The sequence below is a fragment of the Sparus aurata genome, chromosome 5 (assembly GCF_900880675.1).
Source record: "Sparus aurata chromosome 5, fSpaAur1.1, whole genome shotgun sequence".
NCBI lineage: Eukaryota > Metazoa > Chordata > Actinopteri > Spariformes > Sparidae > Sparus > Sparus aurata.
Window position 1 is genome coordinate 21,239,673 of NC_044191.1, and position 18,787 is coordinate 21,258,459.

An 18,787-nucleotide genomic window follows, 5' to 3' on the forward strand; every position below is an offset into this window, starting at 1 on the left:
CCTTTAGAAAGTGTGGGAAAGGCTGCTAGACATGCTTCAAGTGATAAGAGTGCTATATATAGACGTTGTTTAAAGGAGACATCATCATTAAGCAATTCTCTTTGAATAAGCAGTGGGGTTGAGAGAAAGAGAGAGGGAGAGAGAGAGAGAGAGAGAGAGAGAGAGAGAGAGAGAAAAAACACACACATACACATACACATACACACACACACACACACACACACACGCACACACACAAACACAGAAGTTTAATTTGTACAAGCTTAACTTTTCCTGGCTCTGATGAATTGGGGGAAAACTACTACTTTCAAACAGCAGTTTTAATACGGTGTCCATGAAGCAGATTTATGCTCCAACAAACACTAAAAAGAGGTTCTTTTAGTATAAGATGGTAAGTGGTGTTAAGCTTTTCCCAAACTGTTTGCCTCGGTTTTATTTGGGGCGCCTGAGAAATTGGACCTGTAAAAGCAGAGACGGCAGCATCTCCAGCACAAATAAAAGACTCTTTCAATACACAAACTTAATATTCAAAATACAGTTTACCCACTTCAGAGGCTCACACACCGGCCTCCGAGACGGATGATTTATTTAACTTTGTTCCGCTTTATGTTATTCTGTCTTAGTGCGTAACATCAAAACAGCAGCTAAACGGCAGAGTGCCAAGTGTATAAATAACTGATCCGGTGACCTGATTCTGTAATGAGCAGTCGCTGCTGAGCAACATGAATGTTTAAAATGATCAATATTGCCAAATGGTCCAGTGAGGCTGCGGGTCTATTCCAAAACCCGGGGGTCAAATATCACGAGTCAGACGAGGAGCTTCTACTGTAAATGAATTTCTCTCCCAGTGCAAGACCTGCTGGAGAGTGATAAACTGGAAAAACTGGCTCTCTCACACACACACACACACACACATACACACACACTAGGCAGAGCAGGGTTGTCAAGGAGCTGCTTTCCTCTCTTCAGACCACCGGAGGCAAATCTAAGTCTGCCTGGATCCCACTCGGTTCCCAGCAGATAGCGCAGAGCGAGATGCAGCTCTCCACCCCGTAGCCATGCAAGTGCTAACATTCAGTGGAGCGAATGCTCAATTTAGGAGGAAGAGGATGAAAGAGGGAATTCTGTGCTGCAACTGGGGCTGCTGGGAGATTGCGAGGGGGATTTTTATTGATGCCCTGGGTGACTTTTTATGCACACAAGCAATAACCACCAAAGAGTATAACAGCTCCAGTGAGACTTACCAACAAACCCAAACCGGGGCCAGAGTGCTGTAATGACTTGTGGTCATGGAAGGCTGGAGAGCCTCCTTTTGTTTTGCACATGGTGGGTATCAGCAGGTGTTTTACACACACTGATGAACAGATATGGTGCAAAAGGAAAAGATTTATTCATCACCAGAGAACCGTCATGTACCATACATGTTCAAGTGGTCCAACTCGTTCCCCGCCTTACTCAGAATATTGATTTTAGACAGTATAAACAGCCACCTGCAGTGAAGGCTTAGGATTGATACAGTCCCAGAGAGCAATAAATGGATCATTTGAAAGACAGAGGAGGGAGGGTGAGGGCTGTTACTTGGTTTAGATTATAGGACGGTGAAATGGGTCATCGACACACCACTCAAGTGTGTGTAATCTGCGTGTAAGAATGACACTGGAGTCAAGTGGGAGTAGATTTAACAGATAGGAATACCCATTCAGGTGAACTTGGGGCAATCAGCACCTTCTCACGTTTCACACATTTGTTGAAACAAGACAGGGGAGGGATCAGTTCCAATCACTATCTCCGCCAAGGAGGTTATGTTTCCCCACATCCGTAAGATGATTAGTTTGTTTGTCATCAGGATGACACAGAAACTACTGAATAGACTTCCACAAAAAAGGATGGGGAATGGGTCTTGGCCCCGAATGGACCTTATTAACTTTTGGTGCTAATCCGAATAATGGGACGGTTCCATTGCAAGAGGGGGTGTTATTTCAATTTTTTTGTTAATTTCTCAGGGTAAAATGCATGGATCTGGATGCAAATATCTAGTTATTCAATGTTATATGTCAGTGGCAGAGACAATATACAAAAGTTTTTAATGTGACAAAAAATATCAATTAAAAGAGGCCATTTGAACCTCCAAATAGCCCACAGATGGGTAGATTATTAGAAAATGGGCACCTGCACAAATATGTGACCCGCTTGTCCTCCTGTGGGCACAAGACACCTAAGGCCTGTACTGCAAAGGGGGCTCAACATAGCCAGGCTTTGTGCTCATGATGCAGCTCAACAAAGCCCCAAGTCCCCAAACAGAGTTAAACGGTACTGCGACGGTGGTTATCAACTTAATTTAAGTCCGGTTCTCTGCTTTGTGCTCTGCGTGCGTACACATAAAAGGGGGCGTTTGACGTCATATTATTCTACTTCCGTGCGAAAATGGATCGATCCAGGGCCACATATTTTACTCAAGATGAGCAGATTCTTATTATGCAAGGCTATGAAAAATTCAAAGAAACCATCACGGTAAAAAGTAACACTGTCGCCGCCAATAGAGCGAGGGAGGGCTGCTGGCAGAAAATTGCTGACCGTGTAAATGCGTAAGTTAACAATGATTAATATTATGATCAATATTATATTAAGCCCTTCGTGTTTTAATTTCTGAAAGCTCAACATTGTGCAACTTTTACATATTAACCCTCATCCATTTAAAAAATAAATAAACTGAAGCAACAACTATCTTTTTTCATTTTTGAATGATGTCTATATTGTTTTCACATTTTACTGATCTCAGTTATAGGATGCGCGTGTGTGTTTTATTGAAAGCGAGGCTAAGTGTGCGTAGGCTATAAATGTTCAGTGTTTTTTTTTTTTTGTATTACTGTGTCGGGATGAACAAGCAAGTGTAGCTACTGTCCCTGTACAATGACAATAAAGACCTTTTTGACAGTGAAAATCGCTCAAGCCTGTAATATTTGTGTTTGGGCGTACACTGCCCTACAACGGGTGAAACATTGATCAGTTCATCAGTTTATTCATGGCCACATCAAAGAAATAATTAACACTACTCATTATCTGTGACAAATAAATACTAGGTTGGCCTAATTAATATTTCATATTGAATTTTATTAAGATGTGGAAGCAGCAGTCGGACATGGCAGCAAGTTAGAGCCAAATACAAAAACATCATTCAAAGTGGTATGTAGCCAAGCTGCCCCATCATTTTGTCAGTGTGTGGATAATATACTGTTTCCCATTTTATTGTAACATCATCACTATCTTAAGCCAACAGGAAGAAGAATGAAAAGGGGAAGATTTCATTATGCAAGCAAGTAATACTAATGATGTAGAGGGGGTATGAAAGTAGCCTACATTACAAGATATTTTATAGAATCCTTCCTTAACAAGCATTGTGCTCAAATGACTTGGGAACACTACAGACATATTCAGCTTCTCAGTAAGAGCAAGGACCACTTTGTGGATGGCGCAACACGCAGTGTTCTTGCTCAGATTTTCTGCATCACCAACTGAATGTAAGTAGGTTCCCGTGGCAAAAAAACGAAGGGCTACACAGTGCCCGACAGTGAGCGCACAGCTTCTTCGAATGGCATTCCTGACACTCGGCTCAATAAGTGAGCAAATGTTCCGTATTCCCTCGGCTGAAAATCTATATCGCTCATAGAGAATTTCATCAGGAAATGCCAGCGGATCAGCGCGATCTGGAAGAAGCCGCTCATGTCGTAGTGCTGCCCGAATTATTCTTGCTCCCGGTTCCACCGGGTTCTCAATGAATGGTGACGTCATCTCTGAATGAGTTACACAGTGAAACAGCGGTGCTTTTATAGCCGATTTTAAGATGAAACTCTGAACATAACCTGGTCGGGACCAGGTTATGAGCTAAGCATAAGTTACCATGGTGATCTAGCCGGGTTAAAAGAGAGCCACCTTTGTAGTACAGGGAAGCCTGGCTTTAGACTCAATATACCTCGCTAACCCACTAAACTGGCTTCGCAGTACAGAGGGCTGTACTGCGAAGCCAGTTTAGTGGGTTAGCGAGGTATGTTGAGTCTAAAGCCAGGCTTTCCTGTACTACGAAGGTGGCTCTCTTTTAACCCGGCTAGATCACCATGGTAACTTATGCTTGGCTCATAACCTGGTCCCGACCAGGTTATGTTCAGAGTTTCAGCTTAAAATCGGCTACAAAAGCGCCGCTGTTTCACTGTGTAACTCATTCGGAGATGGCGTCACCATTCATTGAGAACCCGGTGGACCTGGGAGCAAGAATAATTCGGGCAGCACTACGACGTGAGCGGCTTCTTCGAGATCGCGCTGATCCGCAGGCATTTCCTGATGAAATTCTCTATGAGCGATATAGATTTTCAGCCGAGGGAATACGGTACATTTGCTCACTTATTGAGCCGAGTGTCAGGAATGCAACTGGAAGAAGCTGTGCGCTCACTGTCGGGCAAACTGTTTGTGTAGCCCTTCGTCTTTTTTGCCACGGGAACCTACTTACATTCAGTTGGTGATGCAGAAAATCTGAGCAAGAACACACACTGACAAAATGATGGGGCAGCTTGGCTACACTTTGAATGATGTTTTTGTATTTGGCTCTAACTTGCTGCCATGTCCGACTGCTGCTTCCACATCTTAATAAAATGCAATATGAAATATTAATTAGGCCAACCTAGTATTTATTTGTCACAGATAATGAGTAAAGTTAATTATTTCTTTGATGTGGCCATGAATAAACTGATGAACTGATCAATGTTTCACCCGTTGTCGGGCAGTGTACACCCAAACACAAATCTTACAGGCTTGAGCGATTTTCACTGTCAGGAAGCTCTTTATTGTCATTGTACAGGGACAGTCGCTACATTTGCTTGTTCATCCCGACACAGTAATTAAAAAAAAAAAAACACCGAGCCTACGCACACTCAGCCTCGCTTTCAATAAAACACACACGCGCATTCTATAACTGAGATCAGTAAAATGTGAAAACAATAGACATCATTCAAAAATGAGAAAAGATAGGCTAGTTGTTGCTTCAGTGTATTTATTTTTTAAATGGATGAGGGTTAATATGTAAAAGGTGCACAATGTTGAGCTTTTAGAAATTAAAACACTAAGGGCTTAATATAATATTGATCATAATATTAATCATTGTTAACTTACGCATTTACACGGTCAGCACTTTCCTGCCAGCAGCCCTCCCTCGCTCTGTTGGCGGCGACAGTGTTACTTTTTACCGTGATGGTTTCCTTGAATTCTTCATAGTCCTGCATAATAAGAATCTGCTCATCTTGAGTAAAATGTGTGGCCCGGGATCGATTCATTTTCGCACGGAAGTAGAATAATATGACGTCAAACGCCCCCTATTATGTGTACGCGCGCAGAGCACAAAGCAGAGAACCGGACTTGACAAATTAAGTTGATAACCACCGTCGCAGTACCGTTTAACTCTATTTGGGGACTTGGGGCTTTGTTGAGCTGCATCATGAGCACAAAGCCTGGCTATGTTGAGCCCCCTTCGCAGTACAGGCCTCTGGCCTCTACAGAATGACTTCAAAGACGCCCTTTTTGCTTCCCTATCCCTATTTCCCCCCTATTTGTGGTTGTTTTGGGTCTGTTTGTGGTTGTATTGGGTCTGTGTGTAGTTGTTTTGAGTCAATTTGTAGTTGTTTTGGGTGTATTTGTAGATTTTTTGGGACTATTTGTGGTTGTTTTGGGTCTGTTTGTTGTTGTTTTGGGTATGTTTGTAGTTGTTTTTTAGTGTATTTGTAGTTGTTTTGGGACTCTTTGTGGTTGTTTTGGGTCTGTTTATTGTTGTTTTGAGTCTATTTGTAGTTGTTTTGGTCTATCTGTGGTTGTTTTTAGTCTGTGATTGTTTTGAATCTGTTCCAGGTGGTTTTGAGTCTCTTTGTGGCTGTTTTGAATCCCTCTTTTAGGTGTTGTTTTTTTTTCCATCTCTTTGTTGTAATTATGCCTCTTACATGTTTCATGTTTCTTTGTAGTCGTTTGACTTTCCAACAAGAAACATTCTGGTTCTGGAGTCCTGGAAGGCCTGTGCAATAATCCACCCGTTTCACTAATTAGTACCCATAGCCACCCCTCCGTCTATGCTCCTGACTCCAGAACAGTTTAAATGGACTGACTGTGAGGTTTGATATGAGCCTGATGCCAACACGTTTCACATTAAGTGCCTCAGTGTATGTTATTCTGGCCTTAACCAAGAGCCAGACATGGGATGCAATAAAGAGAGCAGACGGGCATCACATTCTCTATCAGCTCATTTCATGCCCTCGCAAGAGACTGAGCAATCACACCTGACGGCTTCTGGACAACAAGCCTTTTGAGATGAGCCTTGCATTTTGTGCGGCATGGCAAAACAGTAATTGCCCTCCTTGTCAGGCTGTGTCATTAAGTCAGGCGAAGTGAAACATGCCATCCGGTTAAAGCGATAGGACACACAAGAGGGAAAAGGCAGGCTGCTCGGCCGGCGCGGGCCTGCACAGAATGCCAAGTAATCCAGCTGTTTAGAAAGTGGAGGGATGGTTGCGACCACCTGTGCAGTGGATCTGTGCGGTGACTTGGATAGGTCGATTATATTGAGAAGCTGGCAAATCAATGTGGTGTGCATGCAAAAATATCCCCAGGCCCTACAGATGACATGGACACTGACAAAGAAGAAGTGGAAAAATACACATCTATTCACATGCCCGGTTTAATCCAACTATTAAATTATGTAATATATTATGTCAAATATTATTGAGCTACTATTGAAGTTAATGATGATTTTAAGATATTATCGAACATATTGAAGCACTACAGTGAGCTTGAGCACCATAGGGGTCCGTGTCTGTGATGTCGAGGGTCATGAAACATTTATAAATGTACTTTCATCTATTTATGTTAGCTCACACAAGGCCGCTTTAATCAACCTTCATTTTAACTATGGATCACAGAACTACTTCTGTGAGGAATAGGCCCCTAGTGACAACCCTCGGAGAAATGCCACCTGCCTCTGCTGTGTCCCCTCAGCTCTGCAGGATTTCAAGCATCTTTCGGCTCAGTGTTGTTCCCGGCCCCACAGCTGTATGCTAGCTACTTAGTGAGCATCCGTCTTCTGTCCAGCTTGTCTCCGCTGCCCCCAAGTGGCCGAATCAAAGACATCCCAACACATTCCTTTTCCACTTGTTCAGTGAAATACCTGGATATAGATTGGCAGATCATTTGATAGGCATTCAAATGATGACTCGGTGACTTCAGCAATCCTCTAACCTTTTTCTCCAGTGTTATCGTCTGGTGAGATTTTCTATTTTTCCAATACTCATGACGAAACACTAATGAAACTTCCAATCGGGTTCAGCTGGCTTGTGTTCAGTAATAATTACGAAATGTCTGCATGCCAACACACTAAACTAAGATGGTAAACTTGATAAACATTATAACCTGCTTAACATCAGCATATAAGAATGCAGACATTGACATTGAAGCTCAAAGGTTCACTGTACATTAGTACCTCAAACAGAACCAGGAATTAAGACTTCTAGTCTTGTTAGGACACAACTGATGTTAAATTCAGGGGGAGACTTATCAATAAAATGTCAATTACAATATCTAGATTCATGCCCTTGGTTGTATCCTTCAGAAATGATCAATGAATAAACCTTCTCATTAAATAATAAAAGGCAGAAAACATTTTAATAAAATGCAACACAGTACAAATCAACAGTCAACGTAATGCTCCACGTGCAAATACAGACAAACTAATCCATATTGTTCACTTAAGAAGAGCATCTCATATAACAGCCGAAAAAAAAAAGTAAAAAAAAAACCCCTCAAAATATCTTTTTTCCAAACATCAAATTAAAGGTTTAATACATAGGACTTTTAAACATGTTATTAGGACAAACCATCAGCAGAGCAAACAGCCTCCATTTCTTGATGACAGTGCAAAAGGTATATTCTTTTTTTTTTTTTTTTTTTACATGGTGTGACACCTGGGAACTGGAACTTCATCAGTCAGGGGATTAATGGTATTCAGCCAAACCTGAAGCAAATTCCTCATCAGTTTTTCAGTGCTTGCTTTGTTACACCAGAAAGTGACCGTTTCAAAGGCTTGAAGAAGACAGCATCTGTGGGTCCACATCGGGCTGATGATAAACTCAAATGACAAATAACTTAATGGAAAATGTAAGTAAGACCGGATGCTGTGGAAAAGATTTATGTTCACGGCACATGAAGTATGCTTCTTTATGACCATTAAACCGCTTTCAAGCACATGCCACATAGTGACAAATAATTGTGGGGAACAGTCAGTTGTGTACATGACAACTTTTACTGTACTTGCATTTAGTTTCTGTGGAAAACGATAGAAGATATTCTTGGCCATGGAGAACTGTTTGGGGGCAGTGTATATGATGAAGAAGAATCACAGGCCATGTGTCAAACTGAACTCAGATGCACCAACGAGGGAAACAGTAGTTAAAGGTGTGGTTGGATGGATGGATGGATGGATGATAGAACGGATGGGAGCGCTGGGGTCATGTTTCACGCAGCTGAACGTCGACGGATGACAAACGCTCCCCTCTGCAGCTGTCCCAGGTAGATCCTCATCTTTGTACTGTCGCTTGTCTTCCTCACCCAGATCTGGAGAAGAATAAAGAAAGAGACAATCCCTTTGAATATAGGTGTTGAGAACTTATGCATTACAAAAAGAAGCTGCAAAACAAGTCACTACACACCACCGTTATCTACTACAAACCAGTTTGTGCCAAACTGTATTCACATCTATTTGTCAACTTAAAAACAAAGTTATTAAAGAAATGAACTCTGTTGTTTGTATTGGAAAGTTCACTGGGAAGATGAACTTTCCTTTTCAAGTGACCTTATCCTCTGACTTATTGTGTTGATTTGAGTGGCATTAGCACTTGTCATTAGCCAAACTCTAGAAAAAGATAAACATTTGCCCGAGAGATTTGACTCTAACTAGAAGGTACCAGATTCACCCGGGTTTTGTCACACTACTCTACTTCAGGTGAGGCAAGTTTTCTTTGTTTGGGTTAATAATGCCGCCGGTTTGGTCGTATTGTGAACATTTCTCCCTTGGCAATAACTATATAATACAATATGTCAAAATCTTTTATTATCACTGAATGACGTTGATACAAACAGTAAAAAAGCTTTCTGCTTGTTGGCTGCATGAACTTGTTGGCCGCAGTGAACTGTCTGTGAGTGTGACTGACCAGCTACCCCCTCAGGGGCTTGTGCAGTAGTGTCTCTGCCCATAGACTTTCTCAATTCCAACAGAGAATTCAGGGATGAAATAGCATATGAACATTAGCACAAAAAAAAGAAAAAAAAGGACATTTGTTGCTGGCCTCAGCGGTTATTGAAGCCTTTCCAGCAATTTGCATTGCGGGACATGTTGAGGGTTCGTACACATTTTTCAAGGTCCAATTCAAGCACTTTCCAAGCACCTTCAAGGGTCATTTAAAAAATTTTTCAGTACCTTATCGCTGGGGTAAAATACATATCTACAGGAATATATATACACTCATGATTTTTTTTTTTCACTTTTTATCACAATTATGTACACTGTATTATGCTGTAAACATCTAAAATGATGTTTCATAATAGCAAAAACTTTAGAAATTAAAGGAGAACACAAAGTTTTATCCAAAAAAAGGGAAGCCACTTGGCGTTCTTCAGGTACACTTGCACCGAGACAAAGAGAGACCTGAGAGCACCCTGTAATTTTCTTTTTTGACATAAACTTTTATAAGCTGTTTGCTTATTCATCAAAGTTTATTAATATGTCATCTGTCCAAATTGCATCAAATTCACCTTCTCCTCAGCCATCCTTCTCTATTGCCAGCCTGCATGTGTGATGATACACACACACACTGATTTTATTTCTCCTTGTACTAAGCAAACTATCCAGTCTGATCCCAATTTTGCCAAGACACAGAGTTATAATGTCAAGCACTTTCAAGCACTTAAACTAAAATCCAAGCACATTTCAGACCTTGAAAACACATAATTGAAATTCAAGCACTTTCAAGGATTTACGAACCCTGCATGTTATGCAAATCAGTACGACGTCCGGGTATATTTGGCTTACTGCAAACTACACGCAACATTTTGACTCAACTAGCATATTCCCTGCATATAGTATTATGCATTGTAGCCGTTTTTAAACAAGGCCTCATTTCACATTTGCGGACAAACACATGGAATTTTGACGAGCATGGCGGTGTGTGTGGTATTGAGTCAAAATAATGCACAGTGTTTGTTTGTGCGTTCATGGTGATGATGGAACAGTGCAACAGTGTGGCTCACTGATGTGTTTTTAATGGGTTTTTGGAGAACACTAGAGTGCTATGGCACAGAGGACTAAAATCCATCAAGCTTTAGTTGCACAGACACACTTTGGCGCAGGATGAATTCACTGGTCTTTTCATGGCATTTGTTGACAACGAAGGCAAACATAGAATATCACCAGCCTCATCTTTGCCGTTTTTCTAAATGCATCAGGAGCTGGATGAGTACTAAAGCTTACCTCATTGGTCCCCACTGAGCTGATGACACAGCTAATCTTTGTGTTGTCCTTTGACTCCAGGTAGATGGCCTGGCTCTTGTGGTACCTGTCAGCATAAAAAGCACAACAAAACAACAGCATTAATTCGTCATTCACGGTGAGGAAAGAGGCTAAGTGCAGACAGGAGAGGCGTTCATCATACATAATTTTACCCCGCTGAATTAACCGCATTCCTCCTGAGATGGCACTAAATAGATAATTGGACTGGAAAGTCAAAACAAAAAGTCTGTTATTCTTTTTTAATGGCTCCAAACTGTCAGAGGACAGAACCAACCCAGGGGAAGAGACTGACAGCCAAAGCACTTGATCATTAAGGGCCCACAGAAGAATAATGACGCATGTGTCTCCCTGCAGCTTCTGTGAAAAGGCTTTATGGTTTTGGCGTCTTCTTTGGCAATGAATAAATGAGAATTTGCCTTGAAAGAAAAGTCCACACAGTTCAAAGCTTTTTCCTCTCCTCTCCCTCTGTCCGTATCACCCACTAATAAGACAGAATAATCTTATTTTTACTCGGCAAATGACCTTATGTTCTGACGCATGTCTGATGTAAAGCTATGCCCTCAAAAAGAATGTCATCAGAGCCGTGTCTGGCCAAGGATTTTCATTCTCTTTATCTCTGCATCACAGCCGAATGCAGCACATGTTCCAGTACAGTCACCTTCTTTGAATATGTATTTTTCTTTATGCTGCTTTCAAGCACTAGCACTTATTCACCGGCTTCTAAGAAATATCTCTTTTTGTTGATAAAAAAAAGGGCTGACACCATAGTGGCTATAAAATGTCTTTTGAAGACCAACCGCACAACACATCCATCCAGACCATGGCAATGTGGCCATCTAGTGGTGACGCAAGCTGTTGTCAAACTATGTGAGATGCCCGTTTTCAGTATGAGTTCAAATTCACCATCTTTTGTCATAGTATAGTTTCCCTTCCTCGATGCGGGCCTCGTAACGCTGGGAGGGGCTCTCCATGGGAGCAGAGGGGACGTGCTCTGGAGACGATGGAGACACTGAAAAGGTTGAAACAACTGATTAGTATTATTGTGCAAATCTTCTTTACTAATGGTGTCATCTTTTAAGCAGTAGTTGGAGGATATTTTGGGAATCGGCTTTCTTGATGAAAGGTGGGGGAGATAAGGAGATGAAAAAAACACGTATCTGTCTGTCTGTTCATTATAAGGTTACAACCAGCAGCTGGTTAGCATAGCTTAGCATTTAGACTGGAAACGGGTAACACAATCTGCCTTCCAGCTCACTAATTAACTAATTGTTTCATTTGCACAATAACAGCACGCAAATACTGTTGTGGACTATTTCTTGGCTGGGAGACTTCCTCAAGACTCTGCTGGTTTCTGGCAACCTCACTGTGATGACATGACTTCAGGAAGTTACTGCTAAAGCCACAAAATAGTCCAGAGTTCATCATCTCTGGACTCAGCCTGGCTAGCTTCTTCCACCTGTTTCCAGTGCCAAGCTAAGCTAAGCTAGCCAGCTGCTGGCTGTAGTTTAATATTCAGTGTACAGACATGAGAGTGGTGCTGATTTACTTAACACAGCAAAAAGATTTTTTTTTCCTAAGAAGTTAATTGTACATGACAAGTGGAATGTAAATGAAAAAAGGTGAGCATTGACGTACCTGGTCGTTTTGGAGACTTAAGCTGTAAAAGAGAAGGTGTGAAATGTTTAAAAGAAATAATAAGACAAGCAGTTACATACATAAGATTCCGAAATTCAAAACCACTTACCTTATTAAGTGTTCTTAGGTCCTCCATTATCTGTTCATCTGTTAACAAATAATTTAGCTGAGGTTTGAAGAGTTAAGGAGGCATTTTTACACAAAACTCCTGACCTTCTCTCTGAGAAAGTACAAATACAACCAATGTACGTTTATGTGAAGGATATCTGGTGCAGGCTTTCTCCGTTTGTCCGGTATCGGGACTGGATCATTGGGCCGCCTCCTCAGCTTCCGAGTCATGATAGGTTTTACTTCCATTGAGTCTATGTTTGAAAGAAATAATGACAAAACTAAGATTCAACAGTATCATCCAAACACTGTAAAACCTTACCAAAATTCCCAATTTTGTAATTAACTTAAAATAAAAATAGAAATATCCCAAATATCCAAGTTTTAAACTTTTAAATGACTGTACCTGAAAGTGCTACTCTAATCAGACAACTTAATATTGAGGTTTGCAGAGAGAAAAACTCACTTCCACCCACATGTATCTTCTTTGTTTTACCCCATTTCTGTCTCTTATGCTGTCCAAGTCCCTGATTAATACTCCGTTCTGGCTGCCTTACCGCCTGTCAGCTCCATTGTTAATTTTTCGTTCTCGATCATCTTCTTCTTCTCTTCCAGTTCTGCAATTAGGTTTTCCTTCAGTTCAACTTTTTTATCATCGAACTCCTTCACCGCTGCCTTCTTCTCCTTTATATAGTTCCTCTCCACCTGCTCTGTCTGCAGAAAGTTTGAGAGACAGAAATGATGGAAAATGCAGGAATGCATTCTGGTTCAATTTAACATAAATTACATCAGCCGCCAACGCAGATGAATAATACTCACCTCAAGCTGGAGAAAAAGATCTGTAGAGGGGAAAGAAAAACACAACTGGTCATGTAGATCAAGCCTCGATTCCACTAAGGTTTTATTCAAACAAGATAGTTTCATCCCCCAAGATTAGTGGTCAGGACTACAATCAACCACAACATGTAAAATACTGACACAAGTTCATTACAATTCATAATAAACATTTTGGCGGCAGAAATATGGGAAATCAGACAATCTAAAATTGTTCAGGACAAAATCTGGGGTTAATTTGTCTAACAATACTCAAAATCTTGGCCATAAATTTATAGTTTCTGAAATTTAAACCACTTAAAAACATAATGAGAAATGGGATATATGCGCATATGAGCATGGCTGCAGTTGCTGTGATTAAATTATGAACCTGCTAGTAACCAAATGTCAACATCAAGGATTACTTTAAGGCTTTGAATATAACATTGTCATGGGCGACACTGGGCAAGTTTCCCTTTCATAGTTCTCACGTCTGAGCAGTTGTTTTGCAGCAGTGTTTTATTGCCAATGTTGTCCCCTTGGTCAAACAAATCAACTAAAGCTGGAAGCACTACAACATTTTAATAAATCTCTGGATGCATTAGAAGAAAAGTACAGTGTGCTGTCTCTCAATATCGCTCAACTTGCCTGCATTTCGGAGTCTCTCTTTGTACTGCTGGTCCAGCTTCTTCATCCTCTTCTGATACTCCTGCAGCGTACCTGCAAAGAGGAAGTGTAATACTAAAAAGTGAAAATCTATGCAATTTCTGTTAGGTGAGAGCACTTACAGAAACTGTTAATTAAAATGCATAAATATTTCCTTGATATGCTGCTTATCACCAACTAACAGTCTAGTCTAGATGACACTGATATTGCACCTGCATCCTGATCTCCAAAGAGCTCACAGCGTGCCCCTACACAACATGTATACTCGCTTGTAAGAGAGCTGATTGTGCTACAGTCCAGCCAGCTCTTCAGAAATAGTTTTTTATCAGTTCAGAAGACAGGCTTCAGGATTCACAATGAGCTGTTTATGGCAGAAGACTGTTAGTCAGCAGTTATCATCAGTTTCTCATCTGGTTCTTCTTTACAGCCAGAGACAGTTGGTGAACTTTCAAACTTTCCCTGAAGCTGCATTCATGTAATGAATGATGTAATCCCTAACCACCATGAGTAACCAGTCAGGATCTGGTCATGCCTGTATGCCTGTATCCCCACGCACACACAAATCACAGCCCACAAGATAAAGAGCAACAGTAAAAGACGTTTACATTTGGAAACTTACACACCAAAGTCAGAGGAAAAACACACTGATTACCTTCTTGTAGTTGCTGCAACTGTCTTTTCAGGGAGGCCAGCTTGTCTTGGTACATTCTGCAATGAAATAAACCAGAGATAATTTCACATTTCCATTCTCTGTGTAAAGCAACAGGGGCAAACAAACAAACGTTCACCTTCAAATGATTCTTATTAAGGTCAAAACAGCTGAGCTGTTGTTGGCAAAGCACTTACTGCTCTTTGATTTCAACATAGTCATCCTCGTCGTGCTTGGCAAGGTCTGTTTCACTGGCATCTTCCGTGTCTGGCATAACAGAAGGAGAAACAGACTCAGATTGCAGTTTAAAAAAAATGCAATATACTCTACATGTGATCAGTTCAGCATCCTGTACCAGGAGATATTCATGCAATTGTTCCTTTAGCTTTGCAAACGAAAACGTGATGCAATTAAGTTTGGTTCTCGTTCGTCCAACGTCAGACGGAAAGACAGACAGTCAGTAGTGATCCGTGGAGATCAGATGACGTGCGTGGCACTGGTAAGGTAATGGTGAACACCCGGCTTGGGAATGCCCTCTGGGTGGTTAGATTAGGAAACAGAGGAAATCCAAGTCTGCCAGATCACACTCTATATCTCCGGATCGACATCAGAAAAAAAGTTCGGCTAGATAAAGCTAAGTCTTGTAAATTTTACCCAGAAACAGTTATGTAATGACCGACAGAAATATAGCTATTACTTTGAGTGTCAAGCATTTGCCGCATGGTAGGATTAATCAGAAACGGTCCCGGGCTAACAACTCTCTCAAGACAAGCTAACATGTTTAGGCTAGCGCGATGTGGCAAACTTGGAAGCCAAGTTTATAAGCACCAGCTGACCCAGGTCAGTCGGCGTTACCTTCAGAACCAGACACCAGAGAAGGGTAAGGCCCGGTCATGTTGAGCTGACACAGCAGCTTTCATTTTCGGTTAGCATTAATGTGCTAGCTTAAGTTAGCTAGTCTTCTGTTTAAAGAGTAACCCGACTCTCGCTCGCGTAGTTGGGTATAACAGAAGCGTCAACATATCCCGAGGAGGAGAAAAATAAGTCCAGCTCGTCGCGTGGAAGCCGGTGTCAGAAAACTAGCGAACCTTGTAGTGCTGTCATCGCCTCGCCTTTCCTCTTGTCTTTCTTTCTCGTACACGGCAACCCGTCCTGTCTCACTGAATAGTGTGAAAAGGGCAGTGCAGTGGACACAGCACGCAGGGTTTCGGCTGCCTGCCGACCTGTCAATGCTCGAAGCTAACGTTACGTAGCTAGTTGGCTAATTTACGCTTTGTAACGTTACCCCGTAAGAAACATCACTCATTAAATCCAAGTTAGCTCAGGCGGACTGAAACACGTATAACATTGGCTTAATTCAAGTGGCAGTTACGTTTTGGTGCAAACGATTTACTACACAATAACGTAAATCCAGTCTGGCGATGTCTGTAGTAATAACTGACCGATGCCTCACGCGTAACGTTAAGGCTAGCAGCACGCTAGCTAGTTGGCATGTAAACAAGGCGAGAATTTTATATAACAATCATTAACCGTGGGCTCAATTTTCTATCTGCATGGGGAACGTCATCGAGTGTAAGCGATTTAGTCGTTTTTCATCACCTGCTTCCGAAATGTTTCCTGACTGGACAAAAACTTGGCGGGCGGTAGTCGGGTAGCTAACCTCCTGTCTTGCTAGCAAGCTAACTACGTGTGGCTGAAGCTCGCATTGGACTGCTCATCCAGAATTGGAAACAAGCTGTTACAATTTTGCATGGGAAGCGCTACAAAGTGAACAACGCACTATGCGAGAAACCCCTTCCCAATAGAGCAAAATCTGCAAAACACTTTAAGCACTGCAAACAAAAAATGTCTGAATTTATGCAATAATCGCGCGTTTCCGTCTCTTTTCCAACAAGTAGACCCAGCCGGAGCTTTTGGTCAATACGTTTAACGGTACCTTCTTCTGAGTCTCTTCCCCTAAAACTCCGATCATCGTCTTCATCCACGCTGTCAAGTTCTTCTTCATCATTGTAATAGTCTACCATAGGTGATAGCAAAGTCGAAGCCATTTGTTCGCTTGCTAAATGTAAACAAACACAAAATAAACAATCGATTTGTGTTTTGCAGCTTGCTTGGAACAGCGCCTACAACTGGCAGGACCCCGGAGCATCAAGCTGCCTGACCATATGCCTGTATGCACTGATTGAATTAGTAAGTTTTAATGTGATTAAACACTTTTAATGTGATTTTGCCTACGATTTAAATCACGGAATGTAAGATGATGGATACCAGTTAACAATCAGCGTGTTTTCTATGCTCATATTCAAATCTAAGGTAACACATTTAAACAGGCATATTTCCGGACGCCAAGTGCCATGGGGTCTCTTTGTTTTGGCTCCATGATTCTACTATAGTTGGCTCGCTATGCATTTAGTTTTTCAACACTTAGAAGATCTGCGAGGTGTCAGTGGCTGATCACTTATTTTTTCAATGTAGTCACCGGCGCTTAAGCTCTGTTCCTGCCCCCTTTCCCTGATGTAACATGCTTATCTAATAATCAACCCCATCATATGTGAGCTATTTTTAATTGCTAGGTATTAAAAGATTCAGCCACAGCAACTTCAACTATATTTCTGTTATTAATTATGTTATATCCCAATATTGTTGTAAAAATGCTGTCTTAAAGCCTTTACAATATTGTCAGGAACGTAACACTAAAGTTTTGGGGGTTTTTTTATCACATGAATTGGCCCATGATTATCCTGTCATCAATTTACTCACAAACAGACAAAGTTGTGTTTTAAAATCCAGAATCAGCCATATGGTCATCAGCCATAATGGTGTGTCTGTCAACCCATTTTGTCATGGTGATTTTTTCTCTCGTTACCAGCAACAATATGGAAGACACAAACTCTGCGTCCCCATTCGTAGCTGTGGCCCTGTTTGCTACATTCCTCTGAGCCTTACGCTTAGTATGCAGGCACAAAAGCTCATTGCAAGTCTCATCATCATGCTGCCATAGACAACACTGAGGTACACCGTTTAATAATGCAAAATCACATGATATTATATATTAGAGTTCCTCTGCAATTCTAAGATCCCTGCTGTGACGTTTACTCGCCCACTTAGTATCATTACTGTAGGGAGCCCTGGGAACCTGAAAAATAAATGATAAGAACATATCAAACGGTGATAATGGGCTTTTGAATTTAAATAGACTAGAATAGACAGCTATTTTGGTCCTTGAGTAAACCATTCTATACAATTCCAGATAGCGACCATAAAACTGAAGTCTGCTGTTGAACTCTCCACTTAAAAGGTATCCAGGAGATTTGGACCCCACCTCGAAAGCCTCCTGCTGCTGACCTTGTGTGATCACAAGGGCTTTTGTGGCCACCTGAACAATTAGTCTATCAATTTGTCAGTTTATCAATACTCTGGTAATCAATTAAATGGTTATCACATTTTTTCTCATAAAAGCCCCACTAGCATAATGGAGTAGGCTTTGGAATCCTAAAACAGGGATTGTGAGTTAAAGTCCCATCAGGGGTCTTTGTTGTGATAATAATCCAGTTTTCAATGGATGGGTCTCAGCTTTGTGAGCATTCTTACAAATAGTCCAACTGTCAACATATGTTGGACCAAGGATTAGACAAAAGGAGATATTTGCAGGCTCATTCTTGGGGTGTGGGACGTTTTTAACAAACATTTTTCACTAATTTTATAGACCAAATATTTGTTGTAATTGTTAAATCTAGAAAGTAACTGATAATGAAAATAATCATTAGTTACAGCCCGAACTCTGAACAATATGTTTTCAATAGCAGCCACTTGTAGATGTAGGTCAGTCTGTATGTGCTCTTCCAGGATTTGCCCTGTCAGCAGACATGCAGATAAAATATTCAAACAGGTTTTATTGATTTCTTTCAGGCTCTGTTTCTTTTCCCAGGCTGAGTTTGAATATTTTATCTTGAATTTGGTCTCCAAATTTCATCGATCCAATTTGAACAACCCAATTTTTTAGACATGTGGCTTTTTAAATCAGAATTTGAGCAATTTGAATATTGATCTGATTTAGTGTTATTTGAATTTCAAAATGATGCATTCAGGTGTGTTTAAATTTCACAATAAGGTATCCATTTAGATGCAAATCATCCATGCTATTATTTGCTTCTATACCGTGGATACATGTTCTGTAATGTCAGAAAAGTAAATATATAAATAAAAGGGTGGTTCCCCAATCTAATAACGCTCCACAAGTGTGTGTGTGTGTTTTTTTTAAATGACTCACTTTTGCCTATAATTCCAGGTAAATGTTTTTTCCTCAGTGATGGAAAAAGCACCCAGAA

The 18,787-nt window shown here is 41.0% G+C and overlaps 1 protein-coding gene and 1 long non-coding RNA gene across 6 annotated transcripts; one reads left to right on the plus strand and one right to left on the minus strand.

The window, feature by feature from the left end:
* Positions 1 to 7,662: 7,662 nt before the first annotated feature.
* On the minus strand, positions 7,663 to 16,612 carry suds3 (SDS3 homolog, SIN3A corepressor complex component). Of its 4 annotated transcripts, none has more exons than XM_030418090.1 (12): positions 16,396 to 16,612; positions 14,657 to 14,726; positions 14,463 to 14,518; positions 13,793 to 13,864; positions 13,151 to 13,170; positions 12,889 to 13,045; positions 12,490 to 12,585; positions 12,333 to 12,394; positions 12,224 to 12,245; positions 11,492 to 11,597; positions 10,550 to 10,634; positions 7,663 to 8,637 (listed from the first exon to the last, which is right to left on the minus strand). In XM_030418090.1, the coding sequence occupies exons 1-12, from the start codon at positions 16,505 to 16,507 to the stop codon at positions 8,539 to 8,541; spliced, it is 957 nt and encodes a 318-aa protein (XP_030273950.1). In that variant the 5' UTR covers positions 16,508 to 16,612; the 3' UTR covers positions 7,663 to 8,538. The 4 variants fall into 4 exon arrangements, with proteins under 4 accessions (XP_030273950.1, XP_030273953.1, XP_030273952.1 ...); XM_030418093.1 differs by lacking the exon at positions 16,396 to 16,612 and adding an exon at positions 16,059 to 16,360; XM_030418092.1 differs by lacking the exon at positions 16,396 to 16,612 and adding an exon at positions 15,548 to 15,679.
* On the plus strand, positions 14,975 to 18,692 carry LOC115582252 (uncharacterized). Of its 2 annotated transcripts, none has more exons than XR_003984149.1 (2): positions 14,975 to 15,339; positions 16,566 to 18,692. It is a non-coding gene; the product is annotated as an uncharacterized LOC115582252 (long non-coding RNA). The 2 variants fall into 2 exon arrangements; XR_003984150.1 differs by lacking the exon at positions 14,975 to 15,339 and adding an exon at positions 15,687 to 15,747.
* Positions 18,693 to 18,787: the final 95 nt, after the last annotated feature.

Bases quoted from the DNA above. Each gene is read 5' to 3' on its own strand.
- suds3 (XM_030418090.1), bottom strand. From the start codon at position 16,507: ATGGCTTCGACTTTGCTATCACCTATGGTAGACTATTACAATGATGAA. The intron at 13,171-13,792 runs GCAAGTTGAGCG...TCCCCTCTACAG, and splicing joins AGAGAGACTCCGAAATGCAG to ATCTTTTTCTCCAGCTTGAG. The intron at 12,246-12,332 runs GTAAGTGGTTTT...TCTCTTTTACAG, and splicing joins ACCTAAGAACACTTAATAAG to CTTAAGTCTCCAAAACGACC.